Source organism: Netta rufina (assembly GCF_964035555.1).
Source record: "Netta rufina genome assembly, chromosome: 1".
Taxonomy (NCBI): domain Eukaryota; kingdom Metazoa; phylum Chordata; class Aves; order Anseriformes; family Anatidae; genus Netta; species Netta rufina.
The window spans coordinates 144,402,196-144,428,816 of record NC_140123.1 but is presented as its reverse complement, the minus strand read 5'-3'; the positions used below and the strand labels follow the sequence as shown (position 1 = coordinate 144,428,816).

The 26,621-nt window shown below is 39.8% G+C and overlaps 2 protein-coding genes across 5 annotated transcripts in view; both read right to left on the bottom strand.

Moving 5' to 3' along the window:
- FGD4 (FYVE, RhoGEF and PH domain containing 4) overlaps positions 1 to 8,997 on the bottom strand; it is a gene marked incomplete at its 5' end in the record, with an annotated part of 106,857 nt that extends 97,860 nt beyond the window's left edge. The window contains one exon of the mRNA XM_084285426.1: positions 8,853 to 8,997. Coding sequence (XP_084141552.1) covers positions 8,853 to 8,997 — 145 coding nt within the window. The remainder of the gene's footprint in view (positions 1 to 8,852) is intronic.
- A 16,017-nt stretch (positions 8,998 to 25,014) lies between these two features.
- BICD1 (BICD cargo adaptor 1) overlaps positions 25,015 to 26,621 on the bottom strand; it is a gene marked incomplete at both ends in the record, with an annotated part of 169,178 nt that continues 167,571 nt past the window's right edge. For all 4 annotated transcript variants that reach the window (XM_084306335.1, XM_084306337.1, XM_084306336.1 and 1 more), the window contains one exon: positions 25,015 to 25,102. In XM_084306335.1, the coding sequence (XP_084162461.1) occupies positions 25,015 to 25,102 (88 nt within the window). The remainder of the gene's footprint in view (positions 25,103 to 26,621) is intronic.

Genomic DNA, 26,621 nt, shown 5'->3' with positions numbered 1-26,621 from the left:
TGATGTCTTATACTGGAGGATCTCAGTTGGACTCACAAATACCGCACGCTACTTCACATGAATGCTGAACATGTCACCTTGACCTGAGCAGAAGCAATCAATAAGGGCTGAGCAAATCCCTTTAAACATCACTGCTTAACCACATGCAGAAAAAAAAATATAGAATCAGACAATTTGAGATGCATGGGTCATCCATAGAAATAATCTTTGGTTATCTAAATGATGTAAATACTAAAATCAGCAAATCATAAATCACCAAATCACCTTCATATCTCAACATTTTTAGTAAGTTACAGGAAAAAAAAAAAAAAAATTAAGATTAGTTTTACTTGGGATCCAGTTCAGCCCAACTGCCGAATAGCATTTAGGAAATAGAGGATACAATATTCATGGTGCTAAGATTCACATGTTATGCACCTCATTTCAAAATACAGATAATATTCAGAGTTTCAAATGGTAAGCCTACATTTCTGTTGCAGCTCAACTGCATTTGCTGAAAACAACCGAAGCAACCCCATATAAAACTAGTTAACTACAGTGTCAGCCACATAAGAAAAACAGAGATTATACTGTTAAAAGTAAGCAGATATTAATTGTGTGGAATTATTCCTTCCTAGTTTTAAGGTCAACAAATGCTTGGTTATTTAAGCTGTAGCAAAACCCTCAGACGAGCCAAGAAGTTCGTCTGGGTTTGTAAGTTTCAACTTCCCTAATAATGCACTGAATGCAAGTATCATTCTCGTTCTTATCATCAAAAGTCTTTTAGTATATCCTGTGCACAAGCAGTAAGCTCTTATAGACAGTAAGAAAGATAAACACTTAAAGGGATTAAGGGATAATTATCAACACTGAAGTTGAATGCCAAGGGCACCCTGTGCCAACACCAGCTAGGCTTCTTGCTGGCTACACAGAGCAGACGGGATGGACTTTGAACTCCCTCCTTCGCCTGCATGTCAGCAGAGTTATTCTGAAGATATCCTTTAGGTTTGATACGGGTCCAGGAAAGGATATAAGGAAGTTTTGAAACAGGTTATGTGCACAACCAGCCCCTTGGACTGCTGTGTTTTGACTTGCTTACACCCTTCCATTCAACCCAACCACAAAAGCTGTCACAGAGTCCTAGTGCCATTACCTTCTGCTCCCTGACCTGGCGTGGCAGTCCCTGAACAGCATATGAACAGCCAGCTCAGTCGTTAGCATGCTCTTCACTTGTAAGCCTGGTGAGCATATTTGTCCACTGGATCAGATGGACATCAATAAATTATAAAGCACACTGTTTACTGCATAATCACTCATTACTCAAGAAAGCATGAAGGTAATTACAGAGCAACAGTTGGTCCAGATAACTGGGAAAACTTGATGAAAATCAACTTAAACTTCTGCAGTAATGAACAGGAATAGCTGTTCCACTTTCTAACAGGAACAGCTATTTTTACTGCTAAGTAGATACAACTTAACTGCTGTAAAATTTAAAATGCATCTTAATTCACAGTTAGACATTTAAAGGAAAATGAGCCAAAACGTAAATGCTGTATGATTTTATGCACTAACAACAGTTCTCATTTTATTGTTTATACCACAGAATCTCATGTCTTATAAGGACTGCCCTGGAACCGTGTTTTCACCTGAGAATTTCTAAGCTTTTCTTTTCGAGAGATAAAAGCCCTCTTTCTTGAAAGGCATTCAAAGAGCAAATTAAAGGACCCCTAACTCTTGAAAACCATCACCAGGTATCTGTCCTCCTACATAACTTTCTTGAATATGACAGAATTGCTAAAATAGGTAAGCATTCACCTATGACGATTCTACCCTCACAGAGGGAATATGATTTCTTAATGACCAGAGTTATCAGACTGAATAAAAAGGAACGTAAACTATGCCTGTACTAAAATAGGGGTGTTTAGGCAAGAGTCTTCTGAAGAAGGTCTAGCAGTATAACTGCATGCAACTGAAAAAAAAAAAAAAAAAAAATCAGCTCTATCCAAAACAATGTGTGTTTCCTGTATCAGTGACTTTATTTTGATTCCCAAATCCCCAGTTCTGAAGATGAACGTAATTAGCCATTAAGTTTCATTTCCTAACTCAACTGCTGATGTTAACACAAATAATGGGCTTATTAATATTCAACTTAGAAACTGATGTACCATAGACAAGACAGTGAACTATGTAGTACGTGGGTACAAAGAGGAAAAATAGTCTGATTATTCACTGCAAGAAGTTGACATTAAGTCCTCCTGATACAGACAAAACATTTAGAGAGCCTTATCTTCAAATATTATTATTTAACAATTTTACAATTTGGGTCATTTATAGGTTTTTTGGGTTTTGGTGTTTTTTGGTGTGTTTGTTTTTGTTTTCAAATCTCTTGTAAACTCAAACTTTGTTTTTTGATTTAGAAAAACAGTTTTCCATGGTGAAAGAGAACTTTGGAGCCTGAAATAGCATTAGAGACTGAATGACTCGGCCCAGAAGGAAAATAAAGTTTACCAATATACATGTGAAGCAAATGGAAAAAAGTCACCCTTATCTTTCACATGGGCTGGAGCTTAAAGAATTGGCACTTCCCAGAGGGAAGAGAGCTCAGTCGGTCAGAACCCTTAATCAGAATCAGCAGCAGGGGGCTCTGCATTCTCTACCTCCCTCTTCTACCTCCAGAAGTCACTGAGTACCATCACGATAATCTGCTCTCAGGACTGCAAGTTTGCCCAGATATTGATCTCTCATACCTCATAGAAAGAGAAGACATGTACCGAAAGACCACAGACCATAAAATGGTTTGGTTTGGAAGGGACCTTAAAGATCACCTAGCTCCAACCCCCTGCCATGGGCAGGAACACCTTCAACCTCCTTAAAAAGTTGTCTAAGGACTTGTGTTTCCAGCTCTGCAAGGTCCCTACAGAGATTACACTGAAGCTCCACCAAAAATCCAGCTGGTCCAGAGAAAACATGCCTCGCTAACCCAAGTGAGAGGGGAGAGGTTCACCACTAAAGTAGGACAACTGCCCACAGCAACCCCGGGAAAGGCCTGGTATTGCAGCACCACAAGTAGCACTCAGAGGCACCTCAGACTCCCCAGGTTTCGAGTAGTCTGTAGCTAGATGTAGTTACCACACAATTATATAGCTACAAGGCTGAGTATAGCTGAAAATCCTGACCTGTAAGACTTGGTCATGATGGTGACTAACAGAATCAAAAGCCTGGCAAGGAAACTTCACACACTCCACTGAGGCGAAGTTGAATATTTTTTAAAGCAAGAAGAAATCAAGCCTCTGAATCAGTTAGAATTACTTTTAATTGCTAGTCAACAATTTCTCTATTCAATATTCATCTACCTCTGGGTACACTGGCGCCTATTTGAGAGGGGGGCACATGCCTGTAATTATCCATGAGAAGAAGGCTAGACCTGTAAGTCTGATGCGTTGTCATCTGTGCTTCAAGACAACATTTATACAGAAGTCAGGAATAAATCACTGGATTTAATGTCTCAGATTAGAGTTCCACCACAGTTTCCCTCCTTTCCAAGCTATTTAGCATATTTTATATTAACATCTGTGACACGCTTAGCATTAATACTTCGTACTAACACTTTCTCATCACTCTGCCCAAGTTTCCACTCCATGTCTTTTGCCTCCAATTTTAATTCATTTTATACTCCATTTTATACAGTTCTGTGTAATCAGAGGCAAATTGTTCTGAAACTCATTAAAAATATATATCTTTCTTTACATATCTTGCTTTGCAAAATACTGTAGCAATTTAGTCCCTCTCCTCTTCTGCTTTTACTCATTTCTCCGTATCTTCTGTTATTGCCTGTTGTTTGTACACTGAGACAACACGTCTGATTTCTAATTCATTCACCAACATTTCAACAAATCCCCAACCTCCCTTCTCCACACTAATTTCTGAAGTAGTTTCTTCTGCATAAGCTACCTGTATTAAAATGCTACTTCCAAAGCAGCTACTTCAACAAAACATTAAAAAATCCTTTTTCAATTTCCTCTTTTTATTTGCTTGGGTGATTGACAGAACTATAGCTCTGGGATACCCTCTCTGAGCAGAATTCTGTCTCTCCTTGTCAGAAGCATGAAAGTTTGTTGATAATGGCCTGAATATATCAAGACATCCACAGCTACACATTTGATTAAAACGCTTCTACCATCAAGAGCTCAAGGCAAAGTTTAATTCTAGATTTCACATGATGGAAGGGACCATTATGATCATCTAAATGTAATTATACATCGTAGATTGACTTATATTCAAGAGAAATACTATATGCAGTGTCCCACACTTGAAGAGAATGCCATTTTTCACTTCACAGAGGAATGTCGGCTACAAGATTTGTAGTCAGTAATTGGGTTAAAGTATTGAATTGATAATAATGTTCCAAAGAAAATCTACCCATTATTAAGATAAATAGAAGAGGAAGGGGGGAAAAAAAGTATCTTATTTTAAAATAATTTGCTTCGTATTTTTCCTTCCTTTCCCTCTGACAAATACATCATGTCGGGAAGATAACTTGTCTTCTACAGCAAATACTTAACATTACTTTAAGACATAACAGTGCAAAATACAGCAGTTAAAATGCTTTATCACAGCTCACGCTGTACTCAACACATACCAACAAACAGCATCAAATAAAAATACTGCCCAGCTTTAAATGGGATTTTGACTGAAACGCTGGGAGATGAGATAGCTTGTCACCACAAGTTAAGAAGTGGGTGAAAAGTGTGACAACTGCAGTTTTAGGAAGCACAGATATTGACAGACAAAGGACAAAAAACAACCAAAGGGCAAATCATTATTTTCTTGTGTGAACAGCCTACTTTTTCAATATTTATGCTTAACTGGTTGCCCAAAAATAACAGTCTCTAAGCAGGTTCACCTCCAATTCAGAAATCTCCAAACCATATATTTATTTATTTTTATTTATTTATCTGCAAAAGCAGCCTGATCCTGTGATTTCTGTAAAACAAACTAATCTGGATCATGTATGCAAGCTATTACCTTCCTAATTCAGCTATCCCTAAAAACACTTCAGGAATGGTGTTTACCAGCACCTTTGTTTTGGGTGGCACACTCCAAAAAAGCCTTTCCAGCAATGAGCTGATTTATATTATTAATAAACCCTTCAAATTCTTCTTTGAAACCCTCTGTGGTTCAAACCATTAGCAAGTCAAGCAGCTGCGAATTAGAAATTGAATTTATTTAGGGGAATCACCATCCTGATCTCCAGGAAGTCAGTATTACAAGACCAACAAAAATTACTGGTTAGAGGAGATGTTGCCTAGCAAAGGCTAAACAGACACACCAAGACAACCCAAAATACAGACAAGCAACTTTCCTGATAGCCTGTAAACTAAAACGTGCACTCAAAGGGATACCTTGATCCTAAATATTTGGAGGAGAAGAAAAGGAAAAAAAGACTTAGAAAAATGTACAATTATATTCTGGAAACCAAGTTTAATTTCATGTCACCTTCCACACAACACATTTGCTTCAATAGGACGCACACAGGATTAACTTGGCCCACAGAAACAGGAAGTTGTTTAATAAGAGCAAACAAGGAAATTTAATAGCTAATGTATTTCTGTGCAAGTTCTGCATAAACCAATTCTTTCTACTTTACATTGCCTTATTTTTGAAGGGAGTAGAATTTTTAGAAGCAAATTCCTATATGTTCACCCTCCTTCCTCAATATTGTGAAGTGTCAGCTCTCCATGAGAGATCTCAACTTTAGAAAGATTTCAAAAACCCTGCATTCACCAGGAAAGCATACAAGGCAATCAGCTCTTTTGCAGTGGCCTCTAATGCATCTCAAGATCCCAACCACTGCTTAGATTATCCCTAATGATCATACAGGTTTTCCCTGAACATACTCAATAGCAAGAAGATTTTCTGTCACCACAGACCAGTCAACATCATACAGCAGGTAACACAAAGGAGAGTTATAGTCTGAAGTTAATCACTTTATTTTCAAAAATTAAACTAAAGAAAACCAGCAACAATGAAAATCAACCAGGCAGGCAGTTTTCATAGACTAGAACAGGATGCTACTAGAGTCTTATCTCATACTGCAAGAAGGAAACCCAAAGGACTAAAGAAGTTTTGTTAACATAATCCCATAAAATCATATCAATTTAACAGGCAGGGATGTAACAACATCAGCAGGATTTATTTTTTCTTTGCCTGTCAGTTTTATGCAGATATCTTGCTGCAGTGAGTGCTGTCCTGAATGTAAATTACCTTAGCTCCCCAAGAACCACGCTGTAATGTCTGAGAACACCAATGTACAGTACAATGCCAGCAGGCATATTTAGGCAAAAGGGAATGTGACAAACAGTCCAGAAAGGGTGTGAATTTGCACTTAAGTGAACAAAGCCGAGGAACCAGTGCAAGATTTGAAGTTCACAGGAAGTTAACCTAGTCTGTGCATAGCAAGGATAGAGGTGAATATACCAGTAACAGAAAAAAAGCTATTTATGTCTATGAAAGCAAGTTACAGTGTCTTTGTGTTCAGAACTGTTTTCACTACACAGATAAATCAAGTTAAATCAGTGGATATACAACCTTCCAGGACAGTGTAATCCAATGCGGTATCAAAGTACTGCCATGCTCACACTTTGCAGAGCTGTTGGCTTGCAAAAGGTGCTGAACAAGCAAGCAATAACTTACACCTACTTCTTGGCAGACAGCTATTTTTGAGTTAAAACACATGCTTGCATTTGAAGATTTGCTACAGTTAGTATGAATTCTAACTTGGCAGGGAAAAAAAAATCCCAACGGTTATTTGTTCAGAAATGGATTTATTAATCATGCTAATTCTACCAAAAGCTCTCCTCTAAACTGCCTCCAGATATCAGCCTTGACATTTCTCAACCATTTCAAAGTATCTCTGAAGATTACAGTACTCTTTTGTTCAAGTCCTTAAATTAATATCGAATTCTAAATGGAAGTCATTTTCACTCAGTCCTGTAGGTTGTTAAACACACCAATCTTTATCAAACTTCAATGCTAACAGAATTCAATTGCAATTTTGCTTACGACAATGAACCCGAATGATTTGGACAATCGTATGATGAAGAGGAGAGAGAGATTTCCATTAGAAGTTGGACACTTAGATTGAAAGACACAATAAAAGACTGATGCCATAACATACAACTTAAGCAGCCCATTTCATCATTAAAGGCATTTTCAAACACCACCATGAATGGAAATACTTCCAGATCTTATCTCCCAGCACAGAAAATCTGCAATTTTCCCTTCTTCACCAGGCCAATGTCAAAGGCTGTGAGGACATTCTTAAGTGTAAGGCAATTGCACTAGGTCTTAAATCTTCTCACTAAATAACACACAATTTGTTAATCTGATAAGACTTCTGATAAGCTTGCCATATACAAAATCCAGATTTTCTTTCAATGTATTTATACACTACAATAACTCGTGATACACCTAGATTCTTCAGTTGCTAATCAGATGTAGACCTGAGACAACTTTAAGAGTCCAGTCCTCAGGCAAAACATAAATAACTACTGTATTTCACAACACCTGGTGGAGACTGACTGGAGATGTGAGGTCTATAGTAACTCCTCCTTCCCTCCAGAAAGGATTTCAACCAGGCCAAAGGTATGTTCTGGCTTTACAAGGCCTCTTAAAATCCAGTTAATGTTTTGTAAGCTGGAAAAGAAAACATAAGCACTGTATTTTATTTTTTTTTTAATGGGAGAAAGAACACACCCAGCTTTATGTTGCACCTGAGGATTAAAGTTTGTACTTGCAGAATCAAGGCAAGAATCATAAATTATCTTTTATCAGCAGCAGGTGCAGGTTGCATTCTGACCACAAAGAGGCTATGAAACTAGCCTGGAAACAAGTCTATGAAACTATTCTGGAATTACAGGGTGATGGAGTACATTCTGCTGTAGTCACTGCCTACCAGAGGAGCAGGTAAGGAGCTACAGACCCACTAAGACCTTCATTTCCTCATCTTCATTTTGTTACTTTTTTCGTATTAGCAATCATATTAGCAATCATGATGCAAGGAAGTACTATGATCAATGATACAGGAGGATGAAATCCTTTAAGTCTTCCAACTACAAATACAGCTGCTAATTCCTATTTCCAGGTGTAATTATGATACTCTATTCTTATTTGTGCGTACTCATGTTCAAATTAAGCATGCCTCTTGCCTGGGAATTCCTAAAAAGACAACCCCCCGACATCCTGTTCCGTATATTTCATACATTGCTGTTCCCAGCAATACAACACGCGTGCGCTCGAGCTTTCAGACTTTGTTTTGTCCACTTTGGCCTTCCACATCCATAAAGCCGAGCTGCTGCGACACGAGCACAGCACGTCACGCCTGCTGGAGCGCTCGCTGCCATCACATCGCAGGATCACGTGCTGCATATATACGTATGGGGGTGTGCATTAATCTGCTCGTGAGCAAAAATTTTCTGCAATTCTTGAGTGGACTTTCAGACAGCTTACTGTTACAGCAAGCCCCAGGTAACACCTGCAACCAGCCTGAGCTTATCGTCGCTTTTAACCGCGCTGCGCGAAGCTGATGTGGCTGCCTTGTGGAGCGTGACAGGTGAAACACTCCTGGCACAGGTGCGCTGCTGAAAGAAAGGGGCGAGGAGAAAGGAGGAGAGGGAAGGGCAGCCACGGCTGCGGTGGCCAGTACCAAGCACCAGGCAGGTTCACCACCGCAGCAAGCCCGGCCCGGGCAGGGGCTGGGGGTACCAGCGAGCCGCACTGCCGGGCACCCCCAGCCGTGTCCCCGGGGCGAAGGGCTTGGTGGAGGGGCCGATAGGGGTCGTGGGGAGCTGGTAGGGACCGATAGGGGCCGTTACCTGCCGGCGGTCCCCGGGCGGCCTCCCCCCACGGGGGGCCGGCGGGGCAGGTGCGCGCTGCTCCGCTGGAGACGACGGCGAAGCCCGGGGTGGATTTCCTGCGGATGGCTGTCCGCCTGAAGTTTATTCCCCCGGCTCCGCTCATCCTCGGGGCGGGGGAGAGACACAGAGAGGCAGAGTGAGGGATAAACCCACGGGTTCTCAGCGCCCCTCCCGCCCGGGGTCCGGCGGGACCGGCATAGCCCCCAGGGCAGCGGCAGCTCCTCCGTCCCCCACCCGCACCGCGGCTGCGGCCGCCTCCTGAGCCGGCCCCTTACCTGCTCCCCGCCTCTCCCTCCCTCCCTACCTGCCCAGCCCAGCCCTGCCCGCGGTACCTGCCCGGCAGCCGCCGGCCCCAGGCTCGGCCCCCCCCCGGCTGCACGGAGAGTCCGCGGCCGCCGCCCTGCCCGGCCGGGGCCGTGTGGGAACTTCCCCGAGCCGCCGGCCGGAGGAGCGAGTTCCCCCCCGGGGAAGTGGGCGCCGCGGGCGCGCAGCCGCTGCCAGCTGGGGCCGGCACAGGGAGCGGACCCGCCGTCACGGCTGAGGGGGCTAGCCACCTGCACCGTGTCCATTTCAATAGGTGTTCCCTTCCCCGACATTGCAGCGGTTTGTTTCTCCTCGCTGTGCGCTGCCCTCTGTCACTGGTCACCTCTGAAATGCCTTGCCTAGAAGGAGGTCCAGTTCCTGTGGGATTTGTTGGTGTATGTAAAAGAAATTGGCCATAAAGTGTTACCCCTCTGCTAAAGAGAAAATCAGAGAATATCCTGAACTGGAAGGGACCCACAAGTATCACTGAGTCTAACTCCTGGCTCCACACAGGACCACCCAAAAACCAGACCCTGCATCTGAGAGCGCTGTCCACATGCTCCTTGAACTCTGGCAGCTCGGTGCAGTGACCACTGCACTGGGCAGCCTGTCCCAGTGCCCAACCATCCTCTGGGTGCAGACCCTTTCCCTAACCCCCAGCCTGACCCTCCCCTGTCCCAGCTCCATGCCGTTCCCTCGGGTCCTGTCACTGTCCCCAGAGAGCAGAGCTCAGCGCCTGCCCCTCCGCTCCCCTTGTGAGGGAGCTGCAGGCTGCTATGACACCTCCCCTCAGCCTGCTCTGCTCTGGGATGAACAAACCAAGGGACCTCAGCTGATACTCATACATCTTGCCCTTCAGATCCTTCACAAACTTTGTAGCCCTCTTTTGGACACTAATATTTTTATGCCCTTCTTACATTGTGATGCCCCAGACTATAAACTGTACTCAGGGTGAGCCTTCAGAAGCTCAGTGGGACAATCCCTTCCCTCAACCAGCTAGCAGTGCTGTGCCCGATGCACCCCAGGGTACAGTTGGCCCTCCTGACCACCAATTCACACTGCTGGCTCATGTTCAGCTTGCTGTCCACCAAAACCCCCAGATCCCTTTCTACGGGGCTGAACTCCAGCATCTCGTCCCCCAGTCTGTATGTACGTATAGCCAGGGTTGCCTCTTCCCAAGTACAGAATCTGGCCCATGCCCTTGTTGAATTTCATATTGCTGATGATTGCCCAGCTCTCTAATTTGTCCAAATCTTTCTGCAAGGCCTCACCGCCCTCGATGGAGTCAACAGCCAAAACCAAAAGGTTGATATCTTGCAGCCCCCTCTTTCATGTCCAACAAAAATGAGGTAGTCAGATCACCTCCTGGATTTCATGTTCTTGCAAACATTGGGGTTTCCTTTTGCAAACATACAAAGAAGCTGTGACTCAGAGGTAAAAGACTGATTTATTTCCTGACTTCAGTCACCTGAGCTGGGCTGGGCACATGGAAATGACTATACCTGTGTTGCGAAGAGCAGAAGGTACTCCTGCTGACTTCATTGCACCAGGAGAGCTACAGATTCTTGTAAACTAGCTATGTATGGTTAATGGATATGTACTAAAAGATCAATCATTAACTTTTTCAGATAAGTATCTTGTTCCAGAAGACTGGCACATGCTTAATTCTTCATCTGGACTCATACTGAGTAATCTTCAGTATTTAAGCATGGAGAGAGAAGAAAAGCAGAGAATTTCTCATTAGTAATTCCCAAAGCACTTCACTGAGCAGGCAAGTATGAGGCTCATTTGACAGGGGAGGAAAATGAGGTATTACAGGGAGAAGTTATTTGCTCAAAGTTGTCCAAGATGCCAGTACAGTAATAGAATACAAAATGGTAATTTATGGGAAAGTGAGACTCTAAATAGAAGACCTTTCTCTGTTTGTGTTATATATGATAACTAAACTGACATCAACTGAAGTTATTACCTGATTGCTCAAAATGCCAATTGTTAGCCAGGCATAATTATCACTAGTTATTAAATTTTGTACTTGCCCCTTCAAACATGGAGTTCTGCTCCTGGAAGGAAAACAGCTAAAGAAACAAGGACAAGTACACACACCCCACAAATCCTACCCATATGGTATTAACTTTGTTTTGTATGATGTTTTCAGTGAGTGGTAAATTACTGCAATGTGACTTGGGAAAATAAAGAAAATACCCCAGAACAAAAGAGAATACCTCAGAGAATCCTGGTATCTCTGTGCTGTAGCATCAGCAGATTGGCTGCAAAAACTCGTTTTGCTGGGCAAATCCTTCTTCAGAAGGACACTGAGGTATGTAATGCAGTGAGGTGACAGTCTGTGATAGAAGGAAGTCATGCAGTCAGTGGATTTATGGTAATTTTAGGGCATTTGTACACTGTGGAGCAGTACAGGCCTCTCAGAGTAGGTAATTGTCCCTTTACCCATCACTTAGCCACAGCACAGACCTGGGCCAGTTGGTTGAAGCTGGCTTGAACTACTGTCCACCAGCAACACGTATGTTCTGCCTGCTACCACGTGGTAACAACCGGCCTCCCTTCTGGCATGCCCTTCCCTTTTTTAACACACTGCTCTCAATCTCTCATGTTCTCCATCTCTGGGGAGAGACAGACTTCTGGCAATGTCAGGAAGAGGAACAACATCTTTCTAATCATAAAAAGTCAGAAATAGATGTTATCTTGGAAAACACCACCTTGAATGATTAAAAGTTTAGTGTTACAATAGGAAACAGGATCTGAGAAAAGAAAATATTGAAAAAGCTTAAACACAGACAAAGCTGCCTATTCTGCTTAAAATATGTGACGTTACTTGACTAAAAGTCCTGCATCGGACCTCCCACCCTAGACAGTGTGTGGGAAGAGCTACATACCCCTTTGCTCTATGGCAAGAGAGGTAACCAGTAAGCCACAGCTAACCCACATTCAAGTGTGGGCAATAGCTAGGCCATCTGGCTCTAAATCTTTCTGTGAGGGTGGTGAGAAATGCAGTGGTGGAGAATTCATTTAATTATACCTATTTGCATGTGGGAGGTACAACAGGAACCATATGGAAACCCACAGAGGTGCAAAAGGTGGCAAGGACAGCTGGCAAAAAAAAAATAAATAAATAAAAATAAAATAAAATGAAAGAGCAAGTGAAAGGCTTGAAACTATTCACTTTGTGCTGCTGGATGACCAGAGCATTCAGGACCTTGAAAGAAACAGGACCTTGAAGTCAACCTTTCTTTAGTTTGTAAAATGCTTCACTTTCTCTCTGTGTAAACCATTGGGCCCTCAGTAAACGTCTTTGTAGCAACCTTTTCTTCTCCAAATGGAAACAACCTTCAGAAGACTGGATTTTGACTGCTTGAGACTGCTTGTTTCTATTTTTGCATCTGGTTAAGTTTCTTTATTTCTGCTAGAGCTTATCTTTATTTTCATCTGAGTTACAGTTTAAATCTGTTCCTGAATTCAGTCTATGTTCCTGGCTTCAGGTTATGGCCTCTAGCTTTAGTTTCCCTGGGTACTTCCTTGTGCTGTACCTCTCAGTAACTCTGTGGAGTAACATATTTCTGGGGCACTAATCTACACCCCAAAGAAAGAATGCACATGAACTCGGCACCTAACAAAAAGGAAAGTATAGTGTTTCAAAGAATTACACATTACCTTAGTTAGAGTAGCTTATTTAGAGCTGATGTGGACACTATGTTCATTGACATCTGACAGAAAAATGCCATTCTCTGTTAAGTACTAAACAAAAATTAAAATGGGCTTTATGATATAAAAGACCCATACTTCCATACAAAGCTAAGCAAGCCAAATCTTGACTAAGTCAGGATATAGATCATCATATATTTTGCATCTTCTGTGAACTAAATATTGTATAACCCACAAACCAGTTCTGCCAGTAGGGAAGTACAATGAAAACAAGAACCGATATACCAAAAGATACGGTAGGATACTAATTAGAGAAGAATCTCACGCATCTCAGGCCTTCATGCACATTCCAGATGAAAAGTTTCTTCTGATGGCAGCAGCAGCACAATGCACAAAGCAGCTGCAGTGTGTGCAACAGAGATGCACAGAACAAGCAAGTAAATGCGAGGGAGTTACTTAAACTCAGTTAAGTCAGCAGGCAAACACAGGATCCAGCATTCAAGGACATAATGTGAATTTTAGCCTGAGGCTGTAGACTCTGGCTTCTTAGTCTGGAGAATGGTTTACAAAGATTAGAGGGACTCAAGCCTCGTGCTTGCTCCCTGTGCAGCACCCAGTGTGCAAGTCGGAACAGGGAGACAATTTACAGTTTTATACTGGCTTACACTGACAGATACACCAAGCTGTTTTGTTATTTACTCCCCACCACAAAGTGTGGTACATGTGGTCTCTTAAGTGTGGTTTTACATCTACGTGAGAAGGAGCTGTAGAGTCAGTAGTATGAATTGTGAGCTAAACATCAGAAGTAACCCATGACAAGCACTCTAGTGAGTTTTAGGCAAATCCTAGGTATTTGCTGCTGGAACAAAAAAAAAAAGGATGGGTAGATACTCACCAGAAGAAAAGCCACAACAACTCCTTTTAGCCCAGTCAATAACATTCTTCATACAGCTCTCCTGTTTTGTCTATTTGACTGTATAAGACAGAACACAGATGTTGTCATCTGGGGCCCTAGCAAAAGTAGTTGGGGACCAACCAGCAACAGGTTTTGTAGGCTTCCAACCATTCTAAGAACCATATTAAGCCCCTACAGCCAAGGTTTCCTTCTCTACTGCAGAGTAGACCACCAGATGAATGCTCATATATGTCTGCTCGTGTATGTAGCTCTGCAAGAGTACCACTGGGATAATGAAAGGAAGAAACCTTCCTGCCTCCATGTTAATTTTGTCTTACATTTTTTTTTTTTTCCTGCTGTGCAGAAGCATGTTCTCTTTTGCAAGCAAATTCCTGTAATTTGTAGAAATCATGTTGAGATAAAGCTATCACATATATCCCTTAGTTTTACTGAAGGGTTGCTGCTTAGAGGAGTAATTGCTATTTAATCAGTTTTGTTAGGTAAGTCTTGCTGAATGGCATTGCTCTAACAAACTGATTGCTTTTAGAAGTCTCAGAATATTCTTCATTATCAGCACCACAGGTTAACAAAATATGTTTCCCAATATCCAGTGAATGCCAGACATTTAGATATCATTAGCAAAAGTACTTCAGCTTTGATTTAAATTAACTACAGCTGAAAGCGAGCTTCAGTAAGGTCATGTTGGTAAAAGGGAGAGAGAAAACAAGATATGCTTGAGAAAATGTTATACTCTCCTTCTGTTTCTTATTTCCTTCTGCAGGAAGACCTGACAGCCACTATGAAAAAGAGTTTAAAAAACCCACCATAGGCTAAGTTCCCCATCTGAGACATTTGAATGAGGTCTGATTTCCAGGGTGGGGGTGCCAGCTCTTCAAGGTGTTCCCCACACCCCATATCAATACTCTCTCTAGCTTTTGCCAGAGTGAGTTATATTCACTGCTGGGAAAAAAAAAAAAAAAAAAAAAAAAAAAAAAAAAAAAAAAGTTAGTATATTAGAAAAAAAACTGATCCTGACAGGGCCCACAAGTTGCTTGAGGTCTGACAGGAAACTGTGTGCCAGCTTTTACAGCTTTTACCAGAGGCTGCCAGGGAGCTGTCTGGGGACTGTGCTAATTGCGCTGATGGTGGCAGCAGCCAGCTCCTCGCTGCCATCTCTTCTGGGCCCCGCAGCTTCTCCCTCTTCTTGGAGGGGTCCATACCTAGTTAGGTGATGGGGAAGTCGGTAGTGACTCCTGGGACCATGAACCATGAAACAAAATGTGCTTTGCCATTGCTTTGCGTTTATTCACAGTGCCTCCTAACCTCAGCTCTTTGTTGGTGCTATGATGTATGGGGTAGTAGTTGCTTAAAGAGCCATATATGCTGTTACAGTGCTGCATACATTAAATATTAGCTGTTCCGTCTACAAATGCTTACCTAAACAGTAAGCAAATGTTTTGGTCCTCTCCTTAACAAGTCAAGCCCTAGAGAGCAACGGGCTGATCAAACATTTGAAAAGAAAGGCAAATTATTAGTTCCAGCTCTGGAAGAAAATATAATGATCTCAATATTGCAGTACTCCCATAACTTTGTTTCTTATTGTAAAAACCAAGCTGTCAGGTACTTCAGATTTCTCCTAACAAGGAGGCATATGGTACAGGCACAGGAGTCTCAGCATGCCTCTTAATAATTTATAGTGACTTTAAACAGAGAGACTTCAAAGCTGTTGCTGCATTTGCAGACTCTTCTAAGTTAGCTGCCTTCATCCAGCTTTGTTTTCATTCATTGTATTCCACAGACTCCTTGGATCTTTCTGGTTTGAAAAGTGATTATTTGGAACAAAAGCTCTGAAAAGGATATAAATGTTGGTCCCATTCCACTTAAACTCTTTCTTGTATCCCAAATCTCAAAAGTAGCATTCCATCCATATTTATATATATTTTTAATGCATTTTTGGATAACTATATGGCACAAACAGACCTTACCTTCAGAGATCTAACATTGTCTAATTTTGGAACTCGGTACTTCAAGCAAATTTTGCTGTATACATCTCAGGCTTTATGCACTGCAGATTTGTTTACCTTTACCATACAGAATTGAAACATGCTTTTATATTCAAGCATAAACAGCACTATGCATAACTGCATAGATAAAGGTTGCTCATCTTATAGATGAGAGGAGCATGGACTGAGACTTCAGAAGCTCTAGAATCTTAAGTCGGACTCTGTCACATTATTACACTCATGATTTTGAATACAGTTGTTAAAGGAATGCAGTCAATTTAAAGGAAATCCGAGTTCTCTAACAGAAAAAGAACATCTACATGTTACTGCGCTGACACTGTTGGGGGGAAAAATGTTTTCATCTTTGGCAGTGTTTTCATCTTGAGCCTAGTGAGTCAAACTGCCTTTTTAGTCTACAGGTCTGGCACACACGGAGAAGGGGGACATAGGCCTAAATAAACTAAAACAAGAAAGTGAATATTAAACCTCTGCTATTTATAGTGAGGGTCTATTATTAGCAAGCACTGCAGGGACAGAGATCCAGCTCTGAATGAACTCAAATACTAGAGAAATGCTGGTTCTATAGCATGGGCTAGCACACAGATTAAATAACTCACCTTGCTACCATGTCTAAAACACTTGGTGTTCATGTGTATGCAGGAGAGATAAATGTGGAGAGATGGAAAGTTAAGTGTATGGAAACTTTTATTTTATTGCATGTTGATGATGTTTTCCATCCTCCGAGTCTCAATTTGTCTATCTGTAGGTGAGAGATAACAGTACCCATTTTGCAAAGATGTTTTGGCAATTAATTAATATGCATAGAGTGCTCTGAAGATAAAAAGAACTAATTTGCATTTGGCTTAGATAACAGGAACCTTTGAAAGCAGTGGTGGCTTCACAGAGGCATTTTCTTTTTCAGCAACTTAGGACTTTGAGATTGCTGGTATTTGTATGCAGTGCATTTATATAACATTATATAATAATTTTAAATTTTGCATGGTTCAATTTGAGTCACAAGCTGGTTACAAGAGCACAAGACACTCCATGTTGTGCCCACATTCCTCTAATCTGCTCCAAACACGTAAATACCCAATATTCAGATGGAGCCCTTTCAACTCCAGTGGAGCACTGCCCCGACCTGGGGATCTCTTTAGATCACATTTCAATGGAACAAGCTGAATGCCAGGTCCATTCACTCGACCAAATCAGGTTTCCCATCCGACTTTGAATCACCTTAGTCAAAACCCATCTGACTTTCAGAGTATGTTTCCCATTCTAAGGTCTGCTGGCAGCACCTGTAAGGCCATGAAGGAGAGCTGTCTCTTCACCTCAGAGCACTAACAAACTGCACTGCTGTAGGAAGACGCCTTACTTGGATGGATGGATCAGCATTGAATCATTTGTGCGTACAGAGGTTGTGTGTCTCTAACAGAGGTTTCCTATTTCTATAGCAAAGCATTTTATTTTTGTATAGGTGGATAGAAGATGGGTACTGTAAACACAGTAGCTCTTTTTCTCCAGTTGCCATATGCCTTTACCACTTCTGTAAGGTGAAACAAAATATAGGGCCTGCACTCTCTGCATTCAAAATTTGATCTTCAAAGGGAGCTCTGTACTCACGTGGCTCTCCATCTTATATTCCTAATCTCATTAAATAGTCTCAATTTTAATACTTTAACCAATATGACATTGAACACAACTTAAAAATAAGACAGCTCTCTCTTAAGTAAGGAATCCTATGAAATCATTTAAATGGCCACAACTCTCTCTTTATTCTTTTCCAAAATTTCCTTATAAGTCACTTGTGGGAGATGAAGCTTCCACCCTTACATGGAGCTTTAGCACAAATACTATTCTCTCAATCATGTATGATTATACCAATAATTTTAAAATTATTTTTATTTTTCTCTGAAACTGGTTAGCAAACCTTATTTCTGAAGCTAGATACCTCCAATATAATATAAAAGAATCTATAAACAATAATGAGTGAAATGTATGTTTTCTAATTTACTGCTTCAGAAAAGAAGGAATCATTATTGCATAGGTCAATATTTTTTTACCGGATTATTAAGCTTCTGCTGAGTTGTCAGCTGTAGTATTGAGCCATATTTTTGTGTAAAGTTAGGACTTTCTTTTTACCATCAGGCAATCGCTCAGACGTTCCACTGAGAGGAAAGCACTTGTGACTGCCTTTAGCATACACAAATAGATGAGATCTGGTTTTATTCCAAACATTTTTTCCCAAGATAAATATAATTATAATTATCTATTTTAGCTCCATTTCCCCCTGTATTTCATTCTATATATAGAACTTTCTCTTCTACGGTATTCACAGGCTACTAGAAGACATGGATGTCAGGCCCTTCAACCTGTCTCTCTTCAACATTAGTATTTTTGTTCTTATTAGTGGTTTCCTGAAATCTGGGTTTCAACATTGCTCAAAAAAAAAAATAATAAAAAAAAAAAATCTTTAATACTCTCTAATATTGAAGGGGAGGAACACCTGGCAGAAGAAAACTGTATCCTGAGCAGTCACACTTTTGCTAAGATGATCACACGATGCCTTTGCCAAAGGCACTTCCTGCAAAGACCACAGCCAAGGTGGTGGGCTGAGAGACCTCCCCGTGCTTGAAGAGAAAAAGGAAGCAAAGAGAGAAGTGGGAAGGATTCAGGCAAGTAGCAGCTCTCACGCTGTCACTGTGCACAAATCCTGTTACTATCCAAAGCACCTCACCAGCCAGACAAAAACAAAGCCCACTAGTAGTTCCCATTGAGTCCAACATCACAGAGGCCAAGCAGGCTTGGAGGCACAATCCTTACTCCAGGCCTTTTCCTGGCCTGTTCCTAAAAGCTGCATACCGCTGCCTCTTGGGGACCTAGGGAGCTGCAGCGGCCACCTGCCTGCCACGGCCACGCACCTGGAGCACTGCAGGACTGGCTGCCAAGGGAGGGCTTTTGACCCCCTTGCTGTCAGAGTGAGGCACTTCCACAAGGGAAAAAGGTTTTTCTGACTTTACAATCAGCCATGATATGCTGTACTGAATGTGGCACGCCCAGCCCAGTTTTATGCTGACTTCAGCCCCTACTTTGCTTACATATCTCCTGAGGGTGGAGATTTACATCTTACAAGGCATTCTTGCACTGAGACCTTATTCAGATGTTGGAGCATTTCAGAGTGCTCAAATCTACTGGTAACTTTATCTGGGGAATCAGTCTTTACTGTAATATCTGCTTCAGTCTCAGAAAATAGAGGAAACACATTTTCTTTAATTCTGATTCCCCTTTCCTTTAATGTTGATTTCCCATTTCAATTTCCTTTCCTTTCATTCCAATACCTTTTAAACTTACAATTACAGATCTTTAAGAGATAAATAAATGTAAAAGCACAAGCCATGAACACACTGCAAACTGACAGAAATACAAGCAGACCAGACAGCATGGAATTAAATGAACAAAAATGGCCAGTTTATTCACTGGAACAGTTATGCATTACACTGTAATTTCAATTTGAACATAAAGATGTAAGAATCGGTATATTGGCTTTTTAAATTATTTTCTTCGGCACTAGAGTGTTTTTCCCAACCATTTGACTGCATGATCATATTACACATGTTACAAGCACAGACTTTATGAATCCCTCACAAGGCATTAATCTGGGATTGTCTACAAGGACAGGAAAGAGTTAACATGGGAATTACTTCAATTTTAAAAACAAATGATGCATTTTTGGAAACAAGAATTATTTAACTTTTTTTTTTGCCATTTTCTTCTTTTTTTCTTTTTTTCTCTCTTTTTTTTTTTTTTTTTTTTTTTTTTTTTTTTTTTTGCTCTGCTTTTAGCATAAAGAAGCAACAAGAAGAGTTTCCATTATTCAGTCTTTAGCAAATGAACATATATACTTTCATATTCTTCACCATCTAGAAACACTTCATCATTTAACCCAAGAAGGCAGGACAACATAATGTCAATTCAAATAGGATTAGCTGAGTTATCACAGCAGAAAACATACTGTATACAAATTTGTGTTTGTCACAATCTCCACCAATGTTAAAACTCTTTTGAAAGGAACACAGCAATCTGTATGGTCAATTAGATACAGAACATCATGCAAATGGAAACATTCAATAGATTACAAAAGTCACAAAACATCAGTTTTCATTTTTTAAAGTTGTTTACAAAGGATCAAGTTAATTAACCCTTTAACAGTCAGACCACAGGGCTGAAAAACAATAGGGCAATAACTAATAAAATGGACTTAATTTATCCACTGGTATAGCACACAGAGCCATACCTGTGGATGGGGAGGAAAAAAAAAAAAAAAAAAGCTAGATTACTCTTATTTCTTATTCACAGCTGATGGAATAACAACTAAGCTAGCAAGCCAGTCTACTCAAAAATTTTATCAATTACTTGTTTTCGATGATTGCCAAAATACTCTTGAAATCAAGTAAATGTATAATTTGGTTTACAAATGCTGAGAAAAAACCACTCTTCTCCACTGTTTCTTTTACAGCAAATAATGATAATCAAAACAAATATGGCGCTTCATGGAAAGACACTTCTGAAACAAAGCCCTGTCACCCCAGAGTCTGCTTGCACATTGACTCCAGTCATGGAATATAGGATTTTTGCTTTACCCTTTGTCAGTTTGTCACTCAATTGCCATTATACTTCATGAAAGGGATTTTCAAGAACTCCACAGGAAACAGATTAAAATCCAATAAGGATTTAAGCCATGCACCTCAGAATGAAAGATACAGAGTCAGTGATAGTCCTCTTGCCTTTCTAACATGAGAAATATGCAGATCACACAAGAATTAAGAATTTTCTAGCTTAATTATGGATATGGAAAAGCTACATGATGTTAAGAATCTCATGCACGCATTTTATGTTGCATATTTAGATGCATTTATGCCTGAAGGCAAAAGGCAATTGCTTTTTTTCGTTTCTTTCCACAGGATGCTTAACTATAGTAAAAAACAAAACAAAACAAACAAGCAAACAAAACCTTAATGGTTAAAAATAGTCTGAATACTATATATCCCTTTCAGACTCACTGCACACACAGCAAGCAAGGGAAAACTGAAGAAAAGTGATGTCCGGAATTTTTAAAGAGGTAACTATAGCAATTACCATTACTTCCAAGGTAAAACATCAGTGTCTGCCATTTTCAAACACAGATTTCCTAAGTAGAGAGAAATTTTACAATAACCTATGTGGATGCACATCTTCCATCAGAGAACGGAAACAGCCCTCAGAAGGGTTGATGCAATCTATACCTGATGGTGATGATGAATCCAGCTATAGCGGAACTGGCAGCGCAACTCTTGACACTGGCATGGCACGCTGAGCAATAAGGTTGGTATCAAAGTAAGGGCCCAGGCTCCTGGGCGTTGTTCCCAGCCTGCTGAGGACTGGTCCATATTTTATAAACAGCTGTACTTCGATATTTACAACCTAACGAGCACGAGCAGCCTTTGTAGGTGAGGTCACGTTGCATAAGTGAGGTTATATTTTGTAACGTAATCTTTCTGTTAACGCTTTAATATGGTAAATGGCTTAATCAAGTTATCAATCTTTCAAAATCAAAAGTAAACTGAAGGTCATCTTGGCATTAAGAGTTGCAGCATTACATTAGTTATAGTTCACTCTATGAGCCCTACTGTACAGCTATGGTTACATTAATTTACCGTGAAAAATGTGGATGGAGCAAGCACAGAGGTGCCAACCTGTCAGTCAGAAAGAATATCACTATCGCCTCCACATAGAAGGCAGAAACTTCCATATGATTAGCATGAGAAATGATAATATTTCCTCTTTCTGTAAAAGCTTCTATTAACCTTCTGATAGAAAATATATTTTCCATACTATTATATCTTACATCTTTCGTTCCCCTTATATTTAAATCTTTTTTTCTTTTTTTTTTTTGTTTTTGTTTTTAATTTTCCACACATTTCCTATAACTGGATTTCCAGACTTTTATCATTTCACTGAACAAACAATATTTTTTTCCACTGCATTGGAAAATAAAACTCAAAACAGAATGCTGCAGAAATGAAAAGGCTATTCTAAATCCAAGGAAATTTCAAGGCCGTCACAGAGAACAAAAACTACATTTCAGTAGTATGCATGTGTCCTGCTTAGGACACATTTCAGCAGTTCTGAGTATACTCAACCATTAGGCAATATATATACCCTTTTCTTCTTAATCTTTAAAAACCAGGATAGATAACACCACATCATAAATTAATTTTAAACAGACAGAGTATAATATTTTGCAACTCAAAACAAACATACAAAAAAAACCACTTTTGTGTCTGGTTTTGTCTATGTAAATATTTCCTACAAAATATCTCACAAAGTTGCATGCTACCAATCACTATATAATAAAGAAGAGTTTATCATCTCAAGTTCAAGATATGTATTTTATTTTGTAGTGGTTAACTGACAAAAGTTGTCCCAGGGACCTACACAATTTTGTAACTTACAATGCAATAACTACAGCCTTTTGTACATTTAAGTTGGTTTGTTTCTAGTTCTCTTAAATTTCCAACATTTACTTGTTTTATTACATATTAAAAAATGCAAATTGAAAACTTAGAAATGAAGAATTTAAAGCTTAAGAGAATAAAAAATTTAATAAACCCACTTATTTCTATAAAACAGGACCACAATTTCTATACCATTAAATGCTGTTTTGTAACTCTTGATCCACATGGACATACCAGTACAATGTTTCAGTTTCCCAAAGTTGCTCTGCAAATTACAATCGGAAACAAATACGTTACTAAACAAATGTTCCACTATATCATTTTTTCATAAATTCATATCTATATAGAAAGGAAATGTATTTCACTGAATTTCTGTTTAACTAAAATTCAGGGCAAATGTTTGCTTTGGATATGAAAATAGGAAAAACTATTCCAAGTACAGCCTGCAGTAACTCTGTTCAATGTGCAATGCAAATTCTTTTTTTTTTGTTTAACAATATACAGAGCTTTCTTTGTTGGACGTAGCCATTGCCATGTTTTACAAGGTAACTATACCTGTCTGGCAATGTCAGGAATTGTGAGGTGCTCTTGAAAGGCAACATTTGCCTCAGACAATTTTTTATTTTTTTTTTTAATTTTAATAAAAATCAAAATAGCAGCTAATCTCCATGTCAAACTATGATAGCGCTGAACAAGTTTTACTTGACTTTTGTATGACAAGACAACACATCAGTTAAGTACGATACTAAATAGTTATGTAAATGTATACAAGAAGAACCATGTGAACTGCATGGAAACCTAAGCAGAAACACTGGTGAGTATTGTCTGTTTGATCTGGTTAGAATTTGATATCAATCTGTTCCTATTTTCCCCACCTTTGACTCTGAATGTTTTGTTACAATAGCTCAGCTGCTTTGCCAAGGCTGTACAACATACACAGTTGATTACATAGAATATTTCTATTTACAGCACCTTCATTACTGGTACCATGGAAATAATGATTGTTAGGCACACTGATTGGTCACTGATTCTTTCCTCTGCTGATGTTTTGTGTATCATAACATTTGGTAAGCACTGTTGCTAACAGAAGACTGAGTTCATTTTCTCAGATTCAGGCAGAATATAAAAGAATTATTCCAACCATATCTGCAGCATTTTTTTTCCAGCTGCTCTGTACCTAAGGCTGTACTGTGCTTCTCTCTTGTAAATCACACTCATGCTGCAGGGAAGGAATAAAGATGTGGAAATATCTAAGCCTTTCTTCCGTAAATAAATTAAGGCCACCTGACCGAGCAAGGAGTATGCTATACCAACAAATAGGCAGCACTGAGGACTTCTCCTAGCTTATGGCCAAACAGGAAGACCACGTGTGCTGAACACCTTACATAGCCACTTGCCTTGCTGTCAGGTATTGTGCAAAATAAATTCTGCTATCCTTGGTTTTGTTCTGAAACTCATTATTTAAAAACAAACAAATAAAAAATGATTTACTCAGCTTTTACAGGAAAGAATCTTTAACTAGGAGCACTGTGCACTGTTGCGATAGAGTCTGCGTAGCGTAGATCACCTGAGTATTTGTCATAAACTGACATTAGCTAAGGTTCTGTATCTGTTGATTTTTGGCAAGGAAAAAATGCACTACAGTAAAGTCCTGCTAACTTTGACCCACCATTAACCCTACCTGCAGCAGTTATTTCACCACAAAATACTTCACTTGAAGTGCCTACAACTTGGCCTTTCATACTAGCCTTTCACAGTAAGGCCTCAAGCTAGTATCCTGAATATGGGAGCAAGAGGAAAGAATGTTTTTAATTAGCACACAACAGTTTACTTGTTTTAGATTTTTTTTCTCAGATACCAAATAGAAAGCAGCCCAAAAAAACAGCACCAATTCATCTACTTGTCTGAAATGCAAAAATATAATCACAATGCAAGGAAACAACTGAAAACAAATCAATACATCCTTTCATCTCCTTCTTAGGCTTAATAATTATCTTTCAGTGAAGAGCTAAAACAAAATCAGAAGCTAGTGAAATAGGAATCAAAAAAAAACCAAGTGCATAAACAATATCAGTGCAGCAGCAAAATATACAGACATTGTTAACATTTCAATTCCACCCATTGCCAGCATTTTTGTGCAATAAGAATTGGCCATATGCTGGCCAATGCAACAAGCCTCTTTTTAATATTAACACAGTCATTCTTTGCTTAAGCTATTTCTGCTTGTTTTTTAAAAAATAAAATGAATTAAATACAATTCTCACAAAAAAGACTGTATTTTATAAACACAAAATTATGGTGCAAATAAAGTAAGAAATAAATATCACACCCTTAATGACAAAAGGAAGTTTGAACTGGTTCCTATGGCTGAACTTAGAGGTTGTGAGGGTAGGATTTTAGTAACATACTTTTTTTTTTTTTTTTTTTTTTTAATATTGGCTTAAGTCTCTCATTGTATCAGAGGTAAAGCCAAGCAGCTGGGAGGAATAACTTTGTTGAGATATTAAATTTCACTATACTTTAGTTGTGATAGCAAAGTTTGAATACAATCAGAGGAACCATAAAAAGTCTTCTTGATAGGTTGGGCTCTGTGCTTTGTGTTCTTCTTCTCAACCTTCCCTCACTTGCCAGAGCTGTGGATATGAATCCATGCTTGTCGATGCCGCAACAAGGCAGGATTGTCTACCTGCTTGTTGGGAACAACCCAAACCTTTGTTGCATGAACTCCACTCTGTTTGGATTTTCTCTTACGTTGCATATGAAGATTAGGGATAAGGAGGAGGCTTAGAGAGACAGTTGAGAGGGGCACACTGAGAGCTGGAATGTGGCTGCTCTTCTGGAAGAGCACTAGGACTGAAAATTAAAAAGAAAAGAGAAGAAGTGCTTAAAATACATAGCAAACATTTTACAAGCATGTCAATTGTACAATGCTTGAAACAAATTCTAAAAGGCAATGAAACTGCATCTTTAAATCTGTATCCTCAAATATACAGTATAAAAAAATCCTCAGCGCACACACACTTGTTGGCACCTGGATTTACACATGAAATACCATTGATAGCCTGCCTGACAGTTTCTGTATGCAATTGTTGTTTGCATGCTCTGATGAAAAATACTCTTTGGAAAAATAAATGCATTTGTGAAATGGGAGAACAAATTTGAAGGGCGATATACAGGTGCCATCTTTATGTGAACGTTAAGAATTGTATATATACAACTGATTAATTGCTCTAAATGAAGGAAAGTGCTAAATTGGAAATCAGGTTTCAACACTTCGTGAAAACATGTCCTCTTACTAAATGCAACCTATTATCTAGTACATTCAAAGAAATACAGGGTAACTTTCCTCATCAGGCGACAAACATTATGTATTTTGTAATCACCACTTCCAAAGAGTTTTTGTTTTACATTTTTGAATCCTCTTCAATTCTTTTTGTTGTTGTTGTTATTTCACTATTTTTCATGAACAACTGTTCCGATGACAGCATTCACCTGTCAAGCCTCTACACATGCATTTAGAGCGTAGCCTGTAATGTATTGCAGAGGGATCTGAACTAGCTTTCAACAAACGTGGTGTGGTTGGAGTAGCAGTCTAGCAGTGGCAGCCCGAAGATAAGGGGCAGCTAACAGGAACACACCCTGCTTCTTAGTGCCGAGTTCCAGGATGCTCCTGCTAGAAAGCTTCAGATATGCAGGCTGTCTCACTTAAGTCAGCCATCTACACTACACAGCAGCAGGCAATGAGGACACAGCTCAACTGAGTCCCATATCATTCTGCAGCCTTAGCCTGTGAGGATGAACTTCAGCTCATCTAGCTGATGTCAAGCTAAGTGTCAGCCATTAAACATTCAAGGAAAGCATACGGCAAAACAAGATTCAAAAACAGAATACAAATAAATGGAATTCGTTTTTAAAAAAAAAAGTCTAAGAAGAATTTTTACTTAATGCTTCTTTAAGTTATTCCAAGCTCAACAGCATGATGTATGATGAATCACAATCATTCACAGCCCTTTCTTCAAGAAAATTTGCCTTTTCCATTTTCCTTCTTTAGAAACCGTGCTGTTACACATTATCTCTACAGTACAGACTATTGAGTGCTGGCTGAAGGAATGCAATTAGTCTATTGTTGGAAATGAATCAATTTGAAATGCCAGAGGTATTTGCAAATCTGCCATTGGAAATGCCAGCAGTACTGAAAGCGTCTGTATTTCCACATATAGCATCTACTTCAGGAAACAAAGAATGGCATTGCACTTTCTTGAAGACAAAAACAAGTGTGTATCATCACCATTAAGAAAGATGATGACAATGTCTGTTTTCAAATCAGGGGAGCCAAGAAGATTATGGCCAAAAATCCATAGGTATTGCAATT